The sequence below is a fragment of the Saccostrea echinata genome, unplaced genomic scaffold (genome assembly GCF_033153115.1).
Source record: "Saccostrea echinata isolate AGI-Se365-2 ecotype Australia unplaced genomic scaffold, CSIRO_AGI_Sech_v1 ptg000027l, whole genome shotgun sequence".
Classification (NCBI taxonomy): Eukaryota; Metazoa; Mollusca; class Bivalvia; order Ostreida; family Ostreidae; genus Saccostrea; species Saccostrea echinata.
In genome coordinates this window covers 10,280,820-10,299,440 of record NW_026889776.1, presented here as the reverse complement: position 1 = coordinate 10,299,440, position 18,621 = coordinate 10,280,820, and the positions used below count along the sequence as shown (strand labels likewise).

The window sequence follows — 18,621 nt, the reverse complement described above, 5'->3', positions numbered from 1 at the left end:
GCCCCTGAAAACTCCTCTAATCAATAACGTTCAAATCATCTGCTATGAGATATTGCTTTAATCAGCGGAACATATTCGTTTTCATTTTGTCTAAGAATCGAAGCAAACCAAAACATTCCATTCGCCATTTTCTTTTGATACTGTTTTTAGGTCAGACATGCGTAGTATCCTATATGATATATAATGCGCTGAACTGCAAAACTGAGCATAAGATTTTACATAAACGATTATTGCATTCGATTTCAAGAATGCTTGCCTATGAAACAATCACATATGATGCATTTCATTCCTATACGGCTATGATCAAAATTTCAGAATGATATACATCACACTTAAGAGAGAAAACGCCAAAAAAACGCAGTATGCCTCAAAATGAGAATTATGACGAAAATTATATATACTACAAAATAGGGTACCTTCACAAAATCGATCAAAATAAATTATTTACTGAGTATTCAATAATTTTTTGGCACTTATTTCATCTACAAAAGATTAGTTATTATAACAGAGAAAGTTTCATTGCCTTACCTGTCCTATTAAGAGAGATAGAGCAATTTAAAAAACACGCACGTACTTAGCGGCATACGATTTTATGCCGCTAAATATCGCATGCCGCTAAGTGAGGATCATTCTCTAAAGCTCGGGCGCCAACGGTGCGGATTCGGTTATATATATATATATATATATATATATATATATATATATATATATATATATATATATATATATATACGCAGTTAGGTTAAGGACTCCCATATATACGTCAGCCTGTGCAGAGGTTCGGGAAAGCTATTATGACGTCACTTTTAAACAATGCAAATGAATCTCGATGATAAAATACTGTATGTTCTTTTTAAAACACACTAAGTACTTACGTTTCTCATAAATGTTATAAAGATAAATGTATGTGCAACTTATCTTGCCACAATAGCACTTAGCGTATGTAGAATGAAAGCCAGCTTGATCTCGCTGTACTTACTGAGGTGACGTCATTTCTTAGTTTGACACGCAGTTTCTCTGTACTTGAGGCGTGGATCAAACTTTTATCGTAGCTTGTAAAAATAAAAATAAATACAAAACACGCGTGTTCGGACCAAAAGAGAGACATATTCTGAAATATATTAATCCACATTTCATTATCAAACTAAATTGATAATGTGTACGCTATATATAAAGCCCTACGGAGCAGATTTGTACAGTAACGTGCTAGAATGACATGTCTAGCCCCTCGAAAATATCAAAAGTTCAACGATATCAGCTTCACTATAAATTCTGAGTTTTTAAACACATGTAGCTATTATTTCTACTCTTCTGAAAAGTGCTGGGAGCTGATTGTGCATTGTTTATTTATTCCGTAATGTTACATTATTCCAATGCGTATTACATTTTTGTCTGGAGTTTATAGAAAGACGGCTAAATTTTAAACAATTCCCGAGCATGAGGAAGTTGCTCCCAGCACTTTTCGTGTTAAGGAATTTGTCTCAAAGAAAACAAAATAAATTTTATAGCGGAAAGATGCCCGTATATCGTTGAACTTTTACGATCTTTGTAGTAGTACATATATGTTCTAATTTTAAACCTGTCACGTGAGAAACAGCTGGTGTAAGAGATGTCGCTTTGGCCGAACTCAGCAGAGACCCGATATATACAAATGCAAACACCACAATTCATATTTATCAAAACTAATGCTGTTAAAAAATATTAAAATTGTATTCATTTTCCATGAATATATACTTGGCGTATATTTCATGGGCGTCCTTAAACTAGCTGCGTATATATATATATATACTGAGCAAAATAAGTTTAGCAATTTAGCAAAGGTATAATTTTAAAATATTTTCTTAATTGTTTTGTTTTGTTTCTACTTGAAATCAATAGAGATAAAGGTAACAAAAGACAAACTTGTTTTCTAAACTTGACGCGCTGAAATCGTGTCGTCCAACGTTGTGACAATTCAACAAAACAATAGGTTATGCTCGAACGCACACGGTCCGGGAAGAATTTTTTTCTTGAAAAACCTTTCGAGCTCGCGTGTAAAAGTAAACCCGTCAGAAATTGCAAAAACGTCAAATGGGGAAACGACCAGGACTTTCCGAAAATGAATGTCAAAGGGCTATAGGGATGCTAACCGCTGGTTGCTCACAAAAAGATGTCGCTGAACACTTTCATGTGCATCCGTCCACCATATGTCGACTTTTAAACCGATTCCGGACAACTGGAAATGTTAGTGACCGGCAGCGCTCAGGACGTCCACGAAAAATGACGGTTAGGCAAGATCGTTTCATTGTTTCTACGTCGAGACGTAACCGTTTCATGGCTGCTCCTAAAGTAGCAGACGAATTACGCCGTGCAACTGGAGTGAGGTTATGTGGACAAAGTGTAAGAAACCGGCTACGTTCAGCAAATCTTCGAGCTAGAAGACCTCTCACAGCAGTACCACTAACTCAACGTCATCGACAATCCCGCCTCGCATGGGCCAACACTCATCGTCGCTGGATTCAACGACAATGGAAAGAAGTATTGTTTACGGATGAGTCACGTTTTAACGTCGATTTTGCAGATAGAAGAGTTCGTGTTTGGAGACGCAGAAATGAGAGATATGACCCCGAAAACATCATCCAACGTGACCGTTACGGTGGCGGAAGTGTAATGGTTTGGGGTGGAATAAGCCAACAGGATAAAACTGAACTTGTGACAATAAATGGAACATTGAATTCTCAGAGATACTGTGACGAGATCGTCGTTCCTGTTGTTGTTCCCTTCCTGCGTCGAGGAAATGCGAGCATTTTCCAGCAAGACAACGCCCGTCCGCACACCGCACGACACACACAAGATGTCCTTCATCAGAATAATGTTGAGATCTTGGATTGGCCCGCGAGATCGCCAGATTTGTCCCCAATTGAACACGTTTGGGACATTCTTGGTCGTCGTTTAAGACAGCGACATAACGTCAATAACGTAGCAGAACTTACCCTTGCCCTGCAGCGTGAGTGGAACCAGATCACCATGCTTGAGATACGAAACCTTATAAGGAGCACGAGACGCCGTTGTGTGGCTGTTATTGCTGCAAATGGAGGTCATACAAAATATTGAAATTGAATGTGACTTTACAACCCGTATCCATTATCAGTTTCACGCTATTTCTTACAAAGCAGCACAAGATTGTCGAAAAAATTTGCTATTTTTGTTTTGTGATGACAATTTCACATTTCAATATCATTATAAATGCTGTGTCTAATTTTTTTGCTTTGTGTTATATTAAATATCTTTAATTGCTAAACTTATTTTGCTTAGTATATATATATATATATATATATATATATATATATATATATATATATATATATATATATATATATATATATATATATATATATATATATATATATATAATATATTAGGCAACCAATCAGAACAATGTTGTTCATGAAATGTATGGAGATAACGAACAGTTTTCAAGCTCAAAAGTTCAGAGCAAACACGGACCTCTTAAACATCACAGGTGGGATCAGGTGCCATGGAGGAGTTAGCATCCTCTGCCGACCGGTCACACCCGCCGTGTGCTCCTTGTCATGATCGGGAAATAACGGAAAAAAACCTTCGACAATTCAGTGTGTAAATAATGGCCTAACAACTAGTATGAAAAAAGTCATTCAACATTTGACTTGATGATAAATTGTATTTACTGACAAGGTCATTATATCAAGACTGCTGATATTCTTGTTTCATTAATTTGTTTGTCAATAGCTTACCTCGTTTTAGAAAATGTTCATACGTAGAGTATGCTCTTACGTATTGAATCAACTGAGAGGTATAAACCCCATATGCAAGTGATGAAGATATATTGTTGCATAGGTAAGGGAAATTGATGATTGTAAAGTTAAAACCCTCACGTTTATCGTATAGCTATGTTGTTGGATTACCATTAACGTCTTTTTCTAGTAAAATATCCAAATATGAAACAGATGTGTCAGACTCTGTGGTATCTTTTATTTCAAGCTCACTGGGATATACCATATCAACTTAAGAATGGAAGTCACCATTGTTAAAGGACAATACATGTATATCTAAATGTCGAGTTGAAGGCCACAGCAAGTGTTTTCTTCTTTTCACGTATAAGATTTTGAACATATTCTGCTTCATATGAACACAAAAATAGATCTGCTGATAACGGGGCGTATTTCTAATAAGATACGACATGAGACAAAAAGCCATAGCACATTAATAAAAATATTATCATATGAAAGATGATGTCTCATGATTCAACACTTTCGAAACGAAATATTAAGAAAAAAGAAGAGTTCCAATTACAAATAAGATGTATTATATTCATTTAAGTTTTGAACGACAAAATGGATTTACTCAGATTTACTTACTTTTGTTATACCCTTATAAATATATTTCTATATATTTATTACAAATAAAAAGTCCAACAAAGTTTTTTTTTTGGGGGGGGGGGGCAATCCGTTTGTTCCTTAAACTTCAATTTGCAAATAAAGAAATCGACGCAGTTAATATTAGTAATACTCTTAATCACAAAAGGGTCCAGTCTTGTATTCCACCATATTTCAAGTTGAAGTCCACACCTTGTATTTTTTATAAATATACATCGACTATTGCTTCCAAACTCTTTAATTACAAAAAAAGCTCTACAATGCCTAGATATCGAACATCTGATACATAATTCTCCTATGTGTTCATGTTCTTCTTCATCCTACACCTATAGTCCTGCTTGACACATCATTACTGGTGATGTAAACATTGTTAATAATGAGGACATTAAATCTCTTATTTTGAGAGGACCAACATCTAGGGAACCCCATTCTTTTAACTGGCGTCATAATTTTATAAATATTATGAAGTCTGTGGAAGATAACACCAGACTTTTGAAAACACTGATCTGACAAACATGTGCAAAATGTATCGGAGATGGAATCATTTTATGTGATTAATAAGTTGTGTGTCTCATACTCGTACTGTAATCAATATGTCAATGAACACATGAATATACTTGTCAATGTATTTGCAGGACAAATTCGAGGGACACAGTTTGTTAATGGCAGCTTGATTTTCTCATTGAAAACCACTCCAGGCATGGACCATTTTGTAAATCTTAGAAAGGACACAACACGAACTAAGTGGACACGAGTTGTAGGCGACACTTTTGCTGTGGAGGACGTGCTTAATTATACATCTGTAACAATTAACTTAAGAAAACTCGGTAATTCGTCCATGAAAACCAGGATTGAAAACTACAACCGTACATTCAACGGTACGAGTAAATTTCTCACATGTGTATACATCCATCCACCCGTCAACCATATCACACATACATACACACCCTTATTTACACACACCCTCACCTAAATACATACCCTCACCCATATACCCACACCCACACCCACACACACAAACACACTGTGCAGTACCAGACGTGTTCATAAGTATGTTTATTACTTTTCATAATTGGCTTTCCTTATATATATATATATATATATATATATATATATATATATATATATATATATATATATATATATATATATATATATATATATATATATATATATATATATATATAAAACGAATATTGTTCAGAAAGATAAGAAAAGGACAATAACATAAAATTGATATAACGTTGTAATCAATGGGATTAAAAGATATCTATTTCTGTCTGATTAAAAGACATTATATGCTTTAGCAAGCATTTTTGTCAATGATTATAAAAACACTGTTTTACTTTAAATGTTGTACTTTGCTTCATTTCCAAAGAAAATCATGTGTGAAAAGTAAATAACATTTTCATGGTACTAGTGACCATGCCTGGTACTGGAATACATGTATGAGATTGTTCTGTAAAATGTATGTGTCTTTCTCACTCAGTCTTTTTTTACTTAAATGTTTTATCTGTTTTCAAACAGTTACCCTTTTTCAAGCCGAGGTGGGTGATGCAACAAATATATCATGGACAATTTCGCACTTTCCTTCAGCGGGATGGTACGAAATTTATCATTCTTATTACGGTGAAGTTGAAACTATAATGATGATATTCAACGAAAGAAGACCTTTAAGAAATTCTTATAAGTATATTTACCACAGCCGTCCATTTAACTCTCTAAATATACAATTTGAGGTGAAAAACATTTCAAGAAAGGACTGTGGATATTACTTTGGAGGTACGATCGAGGCCCAATCATCTTCAACGCAGGCTGTGGTTCTTTTAGTTCAAGGTAAACACTGAGCATGGATGCATCAAGTTGTAAGAAGGATCCAAAAACTTTTAAAGTTTATTTTTTAATCATATCTGTATATTTTCAATAAAGCAACCTAGTTTAATTATGACTTTTGATCCCTGCAGGAAATGTACGTACTTTCAGACACTGAGTTCATAAAATAAAACTATTTTTCTGATCAAAATTCCAGGACCTCTCCTCTTAGTGTTTGCCTGTGAAAAGTTTACTCGGGTTGCTAGTTATGGACTTCTTTCATGGTTCTTAAAACGACAATGCACAGCTGATAAGACTTGCTCTCTCTCTTTCTCTCTCTCTCTCTAACAGATAACCTCAATAATGCATGTATTTTTTCTAGGAAAGCCAACAGTACCTGTAATTACAGGAGATATGCAGGTAAAAAAAGGAAACAATGCTTCGTTTACATGCCATAGCAAATCAACTTCCACACCTGGCTATTATAAAAAATTTCCACCTCTATCATACACTTGGTACATCGACAACACTGAGATGATTGGATATACAACTGAAACATACACTTTTCTTGCCACAAAAAATTATGAACAGAGCGTTATTTCCTGTAGAGCAAAGGAAACACTCGAGTCTGCTCGAAGTAAAGAAATAGTGATTGATATACTATGTAAGTAAAATTTACATGTGCATTTCCATAACAAATGAATGTTTATTCTCTACAAGGCAACACGTAAAATAATTATTCAAGTTGATGCACAATATTCATAACTAACCTCCCAAGGTTATGTGTTTTCTTATTTCTATTACCGTGGTAATATGGCTGAACTATTGCCAATTCGGCGTCTAACAATAAAAATCAACTTATCAATCTTGATTCATTTTTAGATGGTCCAGAAGATATAAACATTTCACCAGCAGTGCCTTCTGGTGAGATATATCTTCATGATGGAGCTACATTTGGTCCGTATAATTGTACTGTTGACTGCAATCCACCGTGCAGGGTTCAGTGGATGGTCAAAAGATCGTATGGCAATTTCAGCTATTTTGCTAATGCTTCTTCTTTGGAATATACTTTGGCGACAATTCCAGGGCAACGAGTTTATAGAGGAAATGCGACCCTATTTCTGTGTGTGGCGTACGGAAGTGCCTTTAAAAATAAAAGTAAATCAATAAAACTTGACATACAATGTAAGTTATTAAACAACTGCATTGATTTCATTATATTTTATTTACTGATATCAGTTTTAATTCAGATGAAAATCGGAATTTCATCATTTATTTGTTTGGATGCCATTCTTATAAATATTATGCACGCCAACCTTTATAGCGTGTGAAACGCAACATGACAAATAAGTATGTAAATATTATAAACATGATGAATGTAATTTAACAATGCTAAAATGTTTACAACTGACTATAGCATGGAGAGGTTGCAGGGGAGGAGGTGGGTCAAAAATTTATCTCCATCAAAATGCATGGTCTGGAGATAAACAATGATCACGTGATAAGATTAAGTTACAGGTAGTTACAACATTATTTGGGGCATTGTAAAGACCGGAAAAAATACACTAGTAACAATAGATTAACAAAGATGGCATAAGTATTATTATTATACCTCATTATAATTATTCTATACAACGCGTTATCTGATTGGTTCTAGATTATCACGTGGCAGGGCCATAAAAATTCATATTTCCCCGTCTTCGTCATGCTTTTAATCATATTCAACCTCTTCGGAGACGTAGTCAGTGCATTTTCCCGCAATAGTTATCGTTCATGTTCGTTAACGAAAACTCCCGAGAGTAGTAGAGGTCACAATAGTCTGGTTCACGTCACAAAATTGCTGATGGACTTCTGTAAATTGTTTCAGTGACACTACATTAAAATTGAAAGTGATATTAAGAGCGGTGTTGAATTTGAAAGTTTATGTTTATGTTTATTCAACGAAGAAATATCATATTCCCCTCGGGCGAAGCCCTCGGGGAATATAATTTTTCTTTGCCGAATAAATCCTCATATTTCCCTCACGATCATGTAATAAATGTATAAAATCATGATGTTGTGTTGGGTCACAGATAGATTTTTAAGTTTTTGATAACCTTTCATGTTTAATCTACGCCATGTTTTCTTTTCATTGAACGACGACGGAGAATAGGGAGGAAAATTAAATATTTTAAGGATTTTATTGATTTTGGAAATAATAAAATAATAAACAATATATGTGAAAGTAAAATACACTTCTCCAGATAATGCTTCTTGTACCTTGTGCTCTGAATGATTGATTTATTGATTGTATGTAGTTTTACGTCCAGTTCGAGAACTTTTTCACTCATATAGAGACGTCACCATAGGTGAAGGGCTTCAAACGTAGACCTTTACTCGGCACTCCTGGCCATTGAGCAGTGGCGGTTCTGTATCGTGCCAACGCCTACCGTGACACGGGGCCTCGGTTTTTAAGGTTTCATCCGAAAGACAAGCAACTTTCACTTCAAGGTGCCGAGTGCTTGGCGAAGGAACAGTTGCTACCTATTTTTTATCGACTCACGTCAGTAGCGGCCGTGATTCGAAAGCACGACCTTCCGATCACGGGGCGGGCGTTCTACCTGCTCTGAATGAATAATGCTATTAATTATCTGTGAGAATGTGGTAAGTCTAATTAAGAAATAAACAACAATGTTTAAAAGTTCATCACTGGGAAATGAACTTGGTTGGTCACGTGATCAAATCCTGTGAAGCCCGAAGGTCTTCTCAGTAGATTTGATCACGTAACAACCAAGTTCATTTCCCAGTGAACTTTTTAACATTGCTGTTTATTAATTATATTTACATTTGAGACGAATATTCCGAATAGAACTGCAAATTTCCGGTTGGGGTTATAAATGAAGGATAAAACCAGAGACCTCGGAATGGAAAACTCGGAAGTCTCTGGTTTTATCCTACCCCCAACCGGCCAACCGGAAGTTGTATCCCATCTAAAGTTTTAAAATGTATCGAGGTAATTTTCGAGGAATAATTGAGTGGTTTACAATAAAGAGGCTCAACCAGAGACGTCTGAAAGGATTTATTTGACAAGAAAAATGTCTCTCGAAGCGAAAGATATGATTTTAAAGTAGGTTCATGATTGATATATGAACAAACTACGAGCTCGAAGCGGGGGTGCCTGAAATTGAGTTAGGTACCTTGTGGTAAAAATAAGTAGGGTGTCCCGTATACGAAACAAGTGCTTGTGTGTTTGGTCTTGAAAGTTCGACTCGCTTTTACGCGAGCATTTACATGGATGTTCAGCAGTCCTGTTCAGGAAATCTCTGTTTATAATGAAAGAGCAATCATAGCTACTAAGAATTATCTTACTATTTTACGAGTTAACTCAAAAGCGGTGAAATCGTCTATTTCAGTTTACATACCTTCCAAGGAATTTTGGGTTAGAAAAGTAAGCGCGATTTTAGGTTAATTGTGTTATTCAAAACATTCTTCACACCGAAGGAAGATCTAATGAACATCTGTTGAATGAAAAACATCGAAATGTATCATTATTTTTTCATCTCTATCGAGTTAGAAAATTCGAAAGCAGTTTCACTGAGACTGAAATATATACTCAAGATATCATCTCGCCGTGTGATTCGGTCTTATTATGACCATAGGCACTCCCCAGCTTAATTGTTTAAAAATAAATATCTACTATAAACATAAATATACTAATGTTTATAGTATAGTAGATATATATTTTTTAACAATTAAGCTGGGGATTGCCTATGATTATGACCTCTGATCCCCTGTTAGTTTCACACAGAATTGAACATATTTTCTCTTCAATAGGTTCATCGAAGAAAAATATTTGCATATGTAAATATTGTCTTTTAAAACTGTTCCACTGTATAAGGCATTTTATAGTCTTTAAGACATATGTTCTATTCTACAGATTTAACTCAACCCAAATTGTGTATAAATGGTATTGCAAAAAACATGTCAAATGTACAAGAAAATTCAACTCTCGAGTTATCATGTTACGTAGAGGGAAACCCCAGCCCCACAATAATATTCAGCAAAGGTTCTTGGAAGCAGGTTATAAGAAGTTTTGGAAATTGGTTAAACTATACGTTCGTTAAAAAAGCCCAGTGTTCTGACTCGAACACGTACAGATGTGAAGGGAGTTCAGATGCATTTCCTGCTAAATCGAAAACACTTGGCTTCACTGTTATGTGTAAGTTAATTTGAAATTATATTTCTATTTATGATGGTTTTATCAATCTTAAGAGTTTAGTTATGCTGATTTATAATTTTCTTTTCTAAAGGTAATCCCCGCCTCGACGATCGGATGGAAATAAAACTGATCTATCTTATTCCCAATATACCCGCAGTAGTATCAATAAACGTACCAATTATCTCCTACCCTATACCAAAGTTGCTTACGTGGTACTCAGCGTTTTCTAACTATGGGATTCTGACAAAAATTAATCAAAGAAATGACATTTACCAGCACTGGGTATCCAGTACAATACCTGTGTATAATGAAAGTTTTCTGGGAAAATATACTCTTTTTGGAGATGAGTTTGAACTAATAACCATACAAATATCAGGTTTGTTATTTTATGAAATAAATTGGTTTTCAGTTTGAGAAATCCATTGAAAACAGTAGAAAAAGGTTGACGATTTCAGTCTTGCAACAATTCAATAGTGTTATGACAAAGAAAAAAATACCACTCTCTTAATGCATTGAATACATTAAATTAATGTTTACTTAAAAAGAACAATTTCTGTTCACAGTACAGACAATACAGATAGAGAACTCAGAGTCTCAGATAAACATATTGATAACTGTTGGTGTCCTTGGTAGCTTATTGCTTCTAGTCATGACTGCTATTGGTGTTTACAAGTTTTTGCATCGTGCAGGTGAGTGATTTATGATATATAATTTGTATTGTAAATGTATTAATGGCATACTTTTTCCAACCTTTCTCAAAAGATTAATTAAGTTAGTTTGTATGTTTGTTTGTAAAGAAATACCTGTGTCTCCAGGACACCCAACACCAGCGTCACGTGATGTGATAACATCAACTAAAATGAATGAAGGAACCCATGACGATGCTATGGATGCATATGAAAGACATGAAGCTCCTCTCGACAAAAAAACAAGTGTTGATAATGAGAGATATAAAGAAATACACGGCGAGAACATTGCTGTATTACCAATGTATAATCAGAATATTACATGTATTAGGGATGAGAATAATCAGTATGAGGAATTGAAACCTTAACAGGCAAATGAAAATGAGTATACGTACATCTCTTCGGTAAAATAATAAACTCATTTTTATGAAACTGAATAAAAATTATATATATAACGTCCACTATCAACGTACAAGTTTTCTACACTTTACGCAACCATTCCTCACAAGGAATTAAACCGAAGTCTTTTTTTTTTGACATCATAGCTATAAACTAGTTTTTTGATTAAATTGAAACTTGGAAATTTCAAATCTTGTGACATCATTTACAACGTTAGGTTATTCAAAATCCTTTTGACAGTGCACTTAAAGTTACTTTTAAGATAACAATAAAACGATTCTAGAGTTCCATATTGACAATAAGCAGTCTTTGGAGACCAGATCCTCCAAAAATATCTGTTGCAGTTCTCAGAGGCTCTAATTGTGAGACTCCAATGAAAGCCTGAATGATTCTACTCTTGTATACAAAAGGCTCAAGGGCTTTAAGAGCATTAAGCTCTAATCTATCCATATTTATCATTATAACTTGCAGATTATCAAAAAACTACGTGCTTCTGTACTGTTTATTAACCTCATAATATAACCTCTCACACTGGCCTCTGTTGGTCTTCGAAGAACATTCAGTAAGATAATTTTCTTTCGTCTCATTTTTATTTATCTATTATTTACAAGTCTAAATGATCATTAAAAGTATGAAAGTACTTTCTTTATTATACAATAAAAATTCTCGCATAATTCTTTTATTGTGTTAACCTTTCAAATACATTATTTACGGTAATTAATTATCAAAAGTGATTGGCAAAGGGGAAGAATTTCTCTCATAGAATACAAATTAATAGAGATATGCCCAAGACAAAACACTTGATCAAATGGTCCAGATGTTCAAAAATCTGGTAAAGATATCCTTGCTTATTAAAACTTTACTCTGTTGCCTCCGATATGCCCAGAAGCAGAGAGGGTTTTAAAAGAAATAATGCATTTTCAATAAGTTTCAACACAGCTTTACCCTACCACCAGAACCCGTGACCCAGGGTCATGAAACTCACAAATTATGAAGAGGTACCCTCATCATCATAACTATGAATTTAGTTGAAGATTTTCAAAGAATTAACATATGTTCAATAAAATTTCCAATAGAACCCTCCCCCTCCCAAGAAACACCAGAACCCTTAACCCTGCGACCACAAGTTTTAACATTTTTTTGTAAGAAGCACACTTTTTCATCATAACTATGCACTTTGTTTATCTGATTTTTATCATAAAAAAACTTTGTTGTTGATATTGATTTTGGTAAAACATCTGTATTTGTGTATTTAGAGGATTGTGATAAAAATATGCAAAACTCTAGAATTTTCTACCAGAACATTTCCGTAATATTACTTCTTTTACCATTTTTCAAATCGAATAATGAATAGTTGGTATTGAATGTTGTAATTTTTGCCATTGTTGCTAATTTTTATGCTTAGAAAAACAGTTTAGCTTTATTTTGGTATGTTGGTATTATTTTGGAAAGTACTGGCAGCACATTTAATATGCAACTCTGAGGCATTGTAATATTTAGTAGTGCGATATTAAACATAAACCTTATGCTGTTGTGTTAATATTTATTATACTTTGTAGTCGGAAAATAGCAGAGCTAGTATTGTTTTTATTTTGGTTGTCAAAACCCATCTTTAATATATATTATCTAACACTTTTTAACATTTTACAGAATACAGACATTAATAGAAAACTAACAATTAAATATATAAATAACTTCAGCTTATCCATTGTCAACTTCCCATTATCCCAAAGCAATATTTCATTTGCATATAACGTTTTTGTCTATTAATGTATTGAAAGGTGGAATTATGTTTGACATGTTTCATACAAGTTGTAAGCCATTGAGGAGGCCAATAATACATTAAACGTAATGGAGCAGGAAGAAGGTCCAGATTTTGTAATTTTCAGCCATTTGGAAGAAAAAAAATCAAACATTGCATATAAAAATTAGTAATTTTCAATTTTGCCTAGTCGACAATTTAAAGTTTGGTTAATTTTATCCCGTTACTAGTCAAAAGTGCATTGAAAATGAAACTTTAAATTGCTTGTTTTACAATATTTACGAGAGTTGTACCAGTTCATCATGATTAAAACTCGAATCCTTCCGTAATTAATGCCATGGCTTCCGGAAAATGTCTGTAAGCGCGCATTACAAGTATTTCTACTTGAAAATTCTTAAAATGAAGTTAAAGGAGTGTTGCATTACGAAGATACACCATATTGTGCCTTTACACTCGTGCATCCTTTACACTGCATCTAAGAAGTCAAGCTTCAGCCTCATGAACATTGCAGACATAATTGCAAATGAACCTTTTACGTGACAACGGTAAATTTTAAGTCAGATACTTGATAAAAAAAAATATGTATTAACTTTAAATATAAGTTATAAATGCTCTATTATCAGTACACATGTTAGTAACTGGTTTTCTCAAACTCTGGATCCATATTTTTTTTAATTTTCAAGAAACTCATATGCAGAAATGCTGTACACTTTATTTATAAATGAATGATCAAGTGATTGTTACTTATCAATATTCATTATTATTGCGATATTTGTAAAAATCGGCATAATTTATCGAAGTTCTATTGTTTAAAAAAAATTACATTTGATCATATTTTTATCATGATACATGTATGTCACTAATCAAGAGTCGCTGAAGAAGTTTTCTATCGAGTTTATAATTATACTCATATAATAGGGTTGGTATGGTTTATCACCAATTTTTTTTATATTACATTTATTATTATCTTTACTAGCACATAGCGTAAAAATAAAACCAAAAAACAAATCGTAAACTTTGTTAACTTCAATTTAATAAGCTAAAAAATGGAAGCCCTTGCTTCTGCGGAATCTACATTCTTTGTTGTAAAAACCAACTTTTCTGGAAAAAAGAAAAAAATAAGGTTGAATTTATTTTTCAAATTAACATCATGTGTGTGAGAGAGAGGGATATTTTGGGTATAGATATATTGTGATAAAAGATAAAAACATTCATCTACATTTATTTATTTATTCTATTTCATACTTTATTAAATCTATTTATTTTCTCATACGTTACACGTATATATTATAATATTATACATACATGTAACTTATGAGAAAATATATATTATATAAGTGTTCAGGCATTTATTTACATTCATCTCCTTCCTTCAGCAATCATATATTCAAATTTTCTTTTGTAGAGAAGACGAAACGTTGTTAGAAAATATGCATGAATGAAATATTAATAAAATTAAAGTTTTGCAAAGAAAATCATGTTTTTATTGCATGTAATCGCAATCCTTTTTACTTAATAATATTACAAGACTGGCATTCTCATTATCTTACAAATATATGTTAAAATATGGTGGAAATTATTTACAAATTTAAAAAAAAGTTGGGATTGAATTTAGACATTAGATATTTTGTATATTTTTTATAGTTTAAGAGACATTTTGTTATGTCCCATCTGTTTTAGTTCACATGACGGAGTTCTATCAGATGGCTTTGGCAATTTAAATAAAACTTTACAGTAATGATATTCAGAAAATGTTGTGGATGCATCAGTGAAAAAGAAATCAAAAATGATTCTGCTGGCATGGAAACAAAAAGAAGTTTTCTGTTGTTGAAAATTTGAATTTTTAAAATAGTACTTGCATGCACTGCTTCAACTTTTATATAATAAACATATTTTGTGTGTGCTACATAGTAAATGGCCAGTGTTGCCATGTAAAAATTTTGGTCAGTTCGGTAAGACACTTATTATTGCGTAAAATAAAAAAAAAAGTAAAATACTTGCCCTTTAGGAAGAAATAAAGGAGTGGATCCAACTAGATAATATCCAGGCTTAGTTGGAGACGGGTGTTTTGGATCCTCCTCCCGAAAATACTGAACGCATTCTTTCTCATTATATGTGACACCTAGCGCTGCAAGAGAAGGCGAAGGGCATTTAACACGCAGAAAAAGATTTACCGTTGTATATGTTATGGATATATCCATAAGTATGCAAAAATTATATTAATATAAGTAAAGTAGAAGTTATACAGAAGGAGCTGTAATTTAAATTATGGTTATAAGGAAGTAAAAACTCATTTACTCTTTATATTATCTTAGAGACATTTATACATATATAGTGTATACATTTCATAATTATTGGATCTTTTAAGTGGCAAGAGCGTTTGCTCTAGAATCGCGGAGTAAGAAGTTGATCATCATGTGGAGACTAGTCTTTCGGATGAGACCGTAAAAACCAAGCTTTGTTGTAGATGCTAGCACGAAAAAGATCTCACGCTGCTCAATGGCCCTGAGTGCCGAGTATAGGTCTAAATTTACAGCCATCAACCTACAGAAGGTGGCTTTTCAATATGACGGAAGGATTCTCCTTGGAACGTTAAAAATGCAAACAAACAAATTACATATACTTCATTGATATATTCAATTTTTTTTCATAAGCTTTAAAGAATCTACAAAATAGCAACAGAAATGAATTTTAAATTCATATTCAATCATTCTTATGACATTATATTTTTGGTCCTAAATTTCACAGGATTACCCATTCTGTTCTGTTGGCGAATAGAAAATTACAAGTACGCATATTTCTTGGATCACCATAAATGTTTATCTTATTTCGTTTTTTGTACGCTGGGACAAAGTTCTGCGGAAAATATGTGACCCTGTGAATAGCGTTCATTAATTCCAGCCGGAAAAAAATACTTGTACAGCATTTATATTGTTTTAATTAGATTCTCGCACCTATATGTCAACACCTGTAATGCGTTAGTCTGATAAAACAAGGAATATGAACATTGGAAATATATGTATCTAAGTTTAAGTAAAACCATTCCCATATAACAGCACAAGGTAAGGGACGTGTTTTAAAAATTTCATTAAATATTGAATAATTATTTATTAAAAAAAATGTTGGATTTTTAAATTTTCTCATATCATATACTCTCAGAAGTTTGATCATTAAGAAAATTTCAATTACACATGTAATAACATTTGGAAACGTAATTGATAATTTGGATAGTGCATAAAGTACATGCACAACGGCTTATTCCTATTGTGCTTAAGCACTATTCAGTCCATATTTCAGATTTTGGGAAGGTGAAATTTTAAGTTCAATCTTTGATGTATAGTTTGAATATAGGATAACAAATGTTACCTTTACAACATTTTACCATAACACTTCCGTGTATATCCATAGGAACTGCTGAGTATCCACTGACATATCCCTTGTTTGGACAGTGGTAAGGACGTGAGGTATAGATATTTATATCTAAGAACAGAGAAATTAATAACATTAAATTAAAAATAATAAAAGTACACTTGTTTTGAAATCTCGAATACCGTGGATATATGTCAAAGTGATTTGGAAGTCCCAAACACTTCATCTTTAAGTATTTTACCCTCGTTTGGTATATTGATAATATTCAAGACATAAGAAATTTACACTTATACGTATGAAATAGAAAATATTACACCCCCCTCATCCCCCCACCCCCTGAAAATAAATCAATATTATCCGTTATATAATTTTTTATTTGAATTTCATTACTTTTATTTTAGATTAAATATTACCTAATGCTGCTGCTTGTACTTACTTATCATCTCACAACCCTTGATAGGCCCCAGTGGCGGATCACAATTTGGAATGGACGCTCCATAACGAAATCGGAATGTCACTGGCCTACCGCCAGCACAGAAGTTGTTTTTAGCATATTGTTTAGGGTATTGTACACCTAATATAACAAAAATCTAAATTAAATATTGAAAAAGCTACACTAATTTTCTTGTTTTAGCAAGGATGTCCTAGCATAAAATGTTTGATGAAAGTGATATAATTAAAGAGTTTCTGTAAGAATGAAAACATCTCGTTCACTAATGTATAAATTGTTTGAACATGTATAACTTATGCATAACTAAGCTTACCGTTATATGAACCTTTCCTTAGGTGAATTGCTCTACATTGAATCAAGAAAGTTAAAATCAACACTACTTTGTACAGAAACATGTCGCGGGTTCAGGGAGGAGTTAACTAGTGTAAATTGCTAATGGAAACAAATCTCTTTTAAACAGGTGTTACGCATTCGTGCCCTTGTTACATATTAAACCAGGTGGAAAAATTGATTGAAGTTTCCAGCCATGTGAGTAATCATGCAAGTTGCGGAATAAGCACTTTAAAAGTGAAAATGCATTAAACTTTAGTTGAAAAGGCCTTTAATGTGATATGGTAGTAATTAAAAATTGATTAGGAACTGAGAATTTAAACACATTGGACAGCGTACATGTAGGATAAACTTCAGGGTCCAGTTTTTAAAAAAAAATTAAAAAAGAATTCACTATTAGACAAGAAACTTTAGATGTCGCAACATAAATGAAAACATTGAAAATTGCATGCAAAAAATAAAATATACTTTTAGAAAATTCTTTTTAAAAAGATAAAAACAATCCAGATTAATCTAAAGCAAAATGTTATTCCCAAATTCACATTTTGGTTTTGGTCTTAAGGTCTTTCGTAAATCGGTGCCCTATGGTTTCAATTATTATCAGAAGAATCAAAGTTGGGAGGGATTCAGTTACATTGATTTGCAAAACTCAAGAAGTTTAATCGCCCTTTTTTATCATAAGTAAAAGGCGATAGCAAAGTTTGGTAGAAGCGAAAAATTCGTGTGTAACAAAAAAAAAATACGAAGTTACAGTATTTAAATTTTTGAATAATAACATACATGTAGTTAGGATGATTTATTCCAGTTTGAGTTCTACGAAAAAAAACATAGGAAAAGAAAAAAAAATGTGAATAATATGGCATGTCAAATGTTGCAATATTCGATCTTTTCCATTTGTATTGTATAATTTTCTATTTGTATTGTATAACTTTCCATTTGTATTGTAAAAGTTTCCATTTGTATTCTATAATTTTTCATTTGTATTGTATAATTTTTCATTTGTATTCTATAATTTTTCATTTGCATTGTAAAATTTTTATTTGTATTCTATATTTTTCATTTGTATTCAATAATTCTTCATTTGTATTGTATAATTTTTTATTTGTATTGTATAATTTTTTATTTGTATTGTATAATTTTTATTTGTATTGTATAATTTTCAATTTGTATTCTTTAATTTTTCATTTGTATTGTATAATTTTTATTTGTATTGTATAATT

The 18,621-nt window shown here is 32.7% G+C and overlaps 2 protein-coding genes across 2 annotated transcripts; one reads left to right on the top strand and one right to left on the bottom strand.

The window, feature by feature from the left end:
* The first annotated feature begins 5,069 nt into the window (after window positions 1-5,069).
* LOC133193191 (uncharacterized) lies at window positions 5,070-11,607 on the top strand. The gene is made up of 8 exons (XM_061329160.1): window positions 5,070-5,272; window positions 5,922-6,230; window positions 6,589-6,870; window positions 7,089-7,391; window positions 10,123-10,404; window positions 10,496-10,780; window positions 10,968-11,093; window positions 11,202-11,607. Exons 1-8 carry the CDS (start codon window positions 5,095-5,097, stop codon window positions 11,456-11,458), a joined length of 2,022 nt encoding a protein of 673 aa, XP_061185144.1. The 5' UTR covers window positions 5,070-5,094; the 3' UTR covers window positions 11,459-11,607.
* A 2,675-nt stretch (window positions 11,608-14,282) lies between these two features.
* LOC133193190 (uncharacterized) lies at window positions 14,283-17,466 on the bottom strand. The gene is made up of 5 exons (XM_061329159.1): window positions 17,385-17,466; window positions 17,057-17,194; window positions 16,618-16,731; window positions 15,253-15,379; window positions 14,283-14,352 (listed from the first exon to the last, which is right to left on the bottom strand). The coding sequence occupies exons 1-5, from the start codon at window positions 17,464-17,466 to the stop codon at window positions 14,283-14,285; spliced, it is 531 nt and encodes a 176-aa protein (XP_061185143.1).
* Between the last annotated feature and the right edge of the window lie 1,155 nt (window positions 17,467-18,621).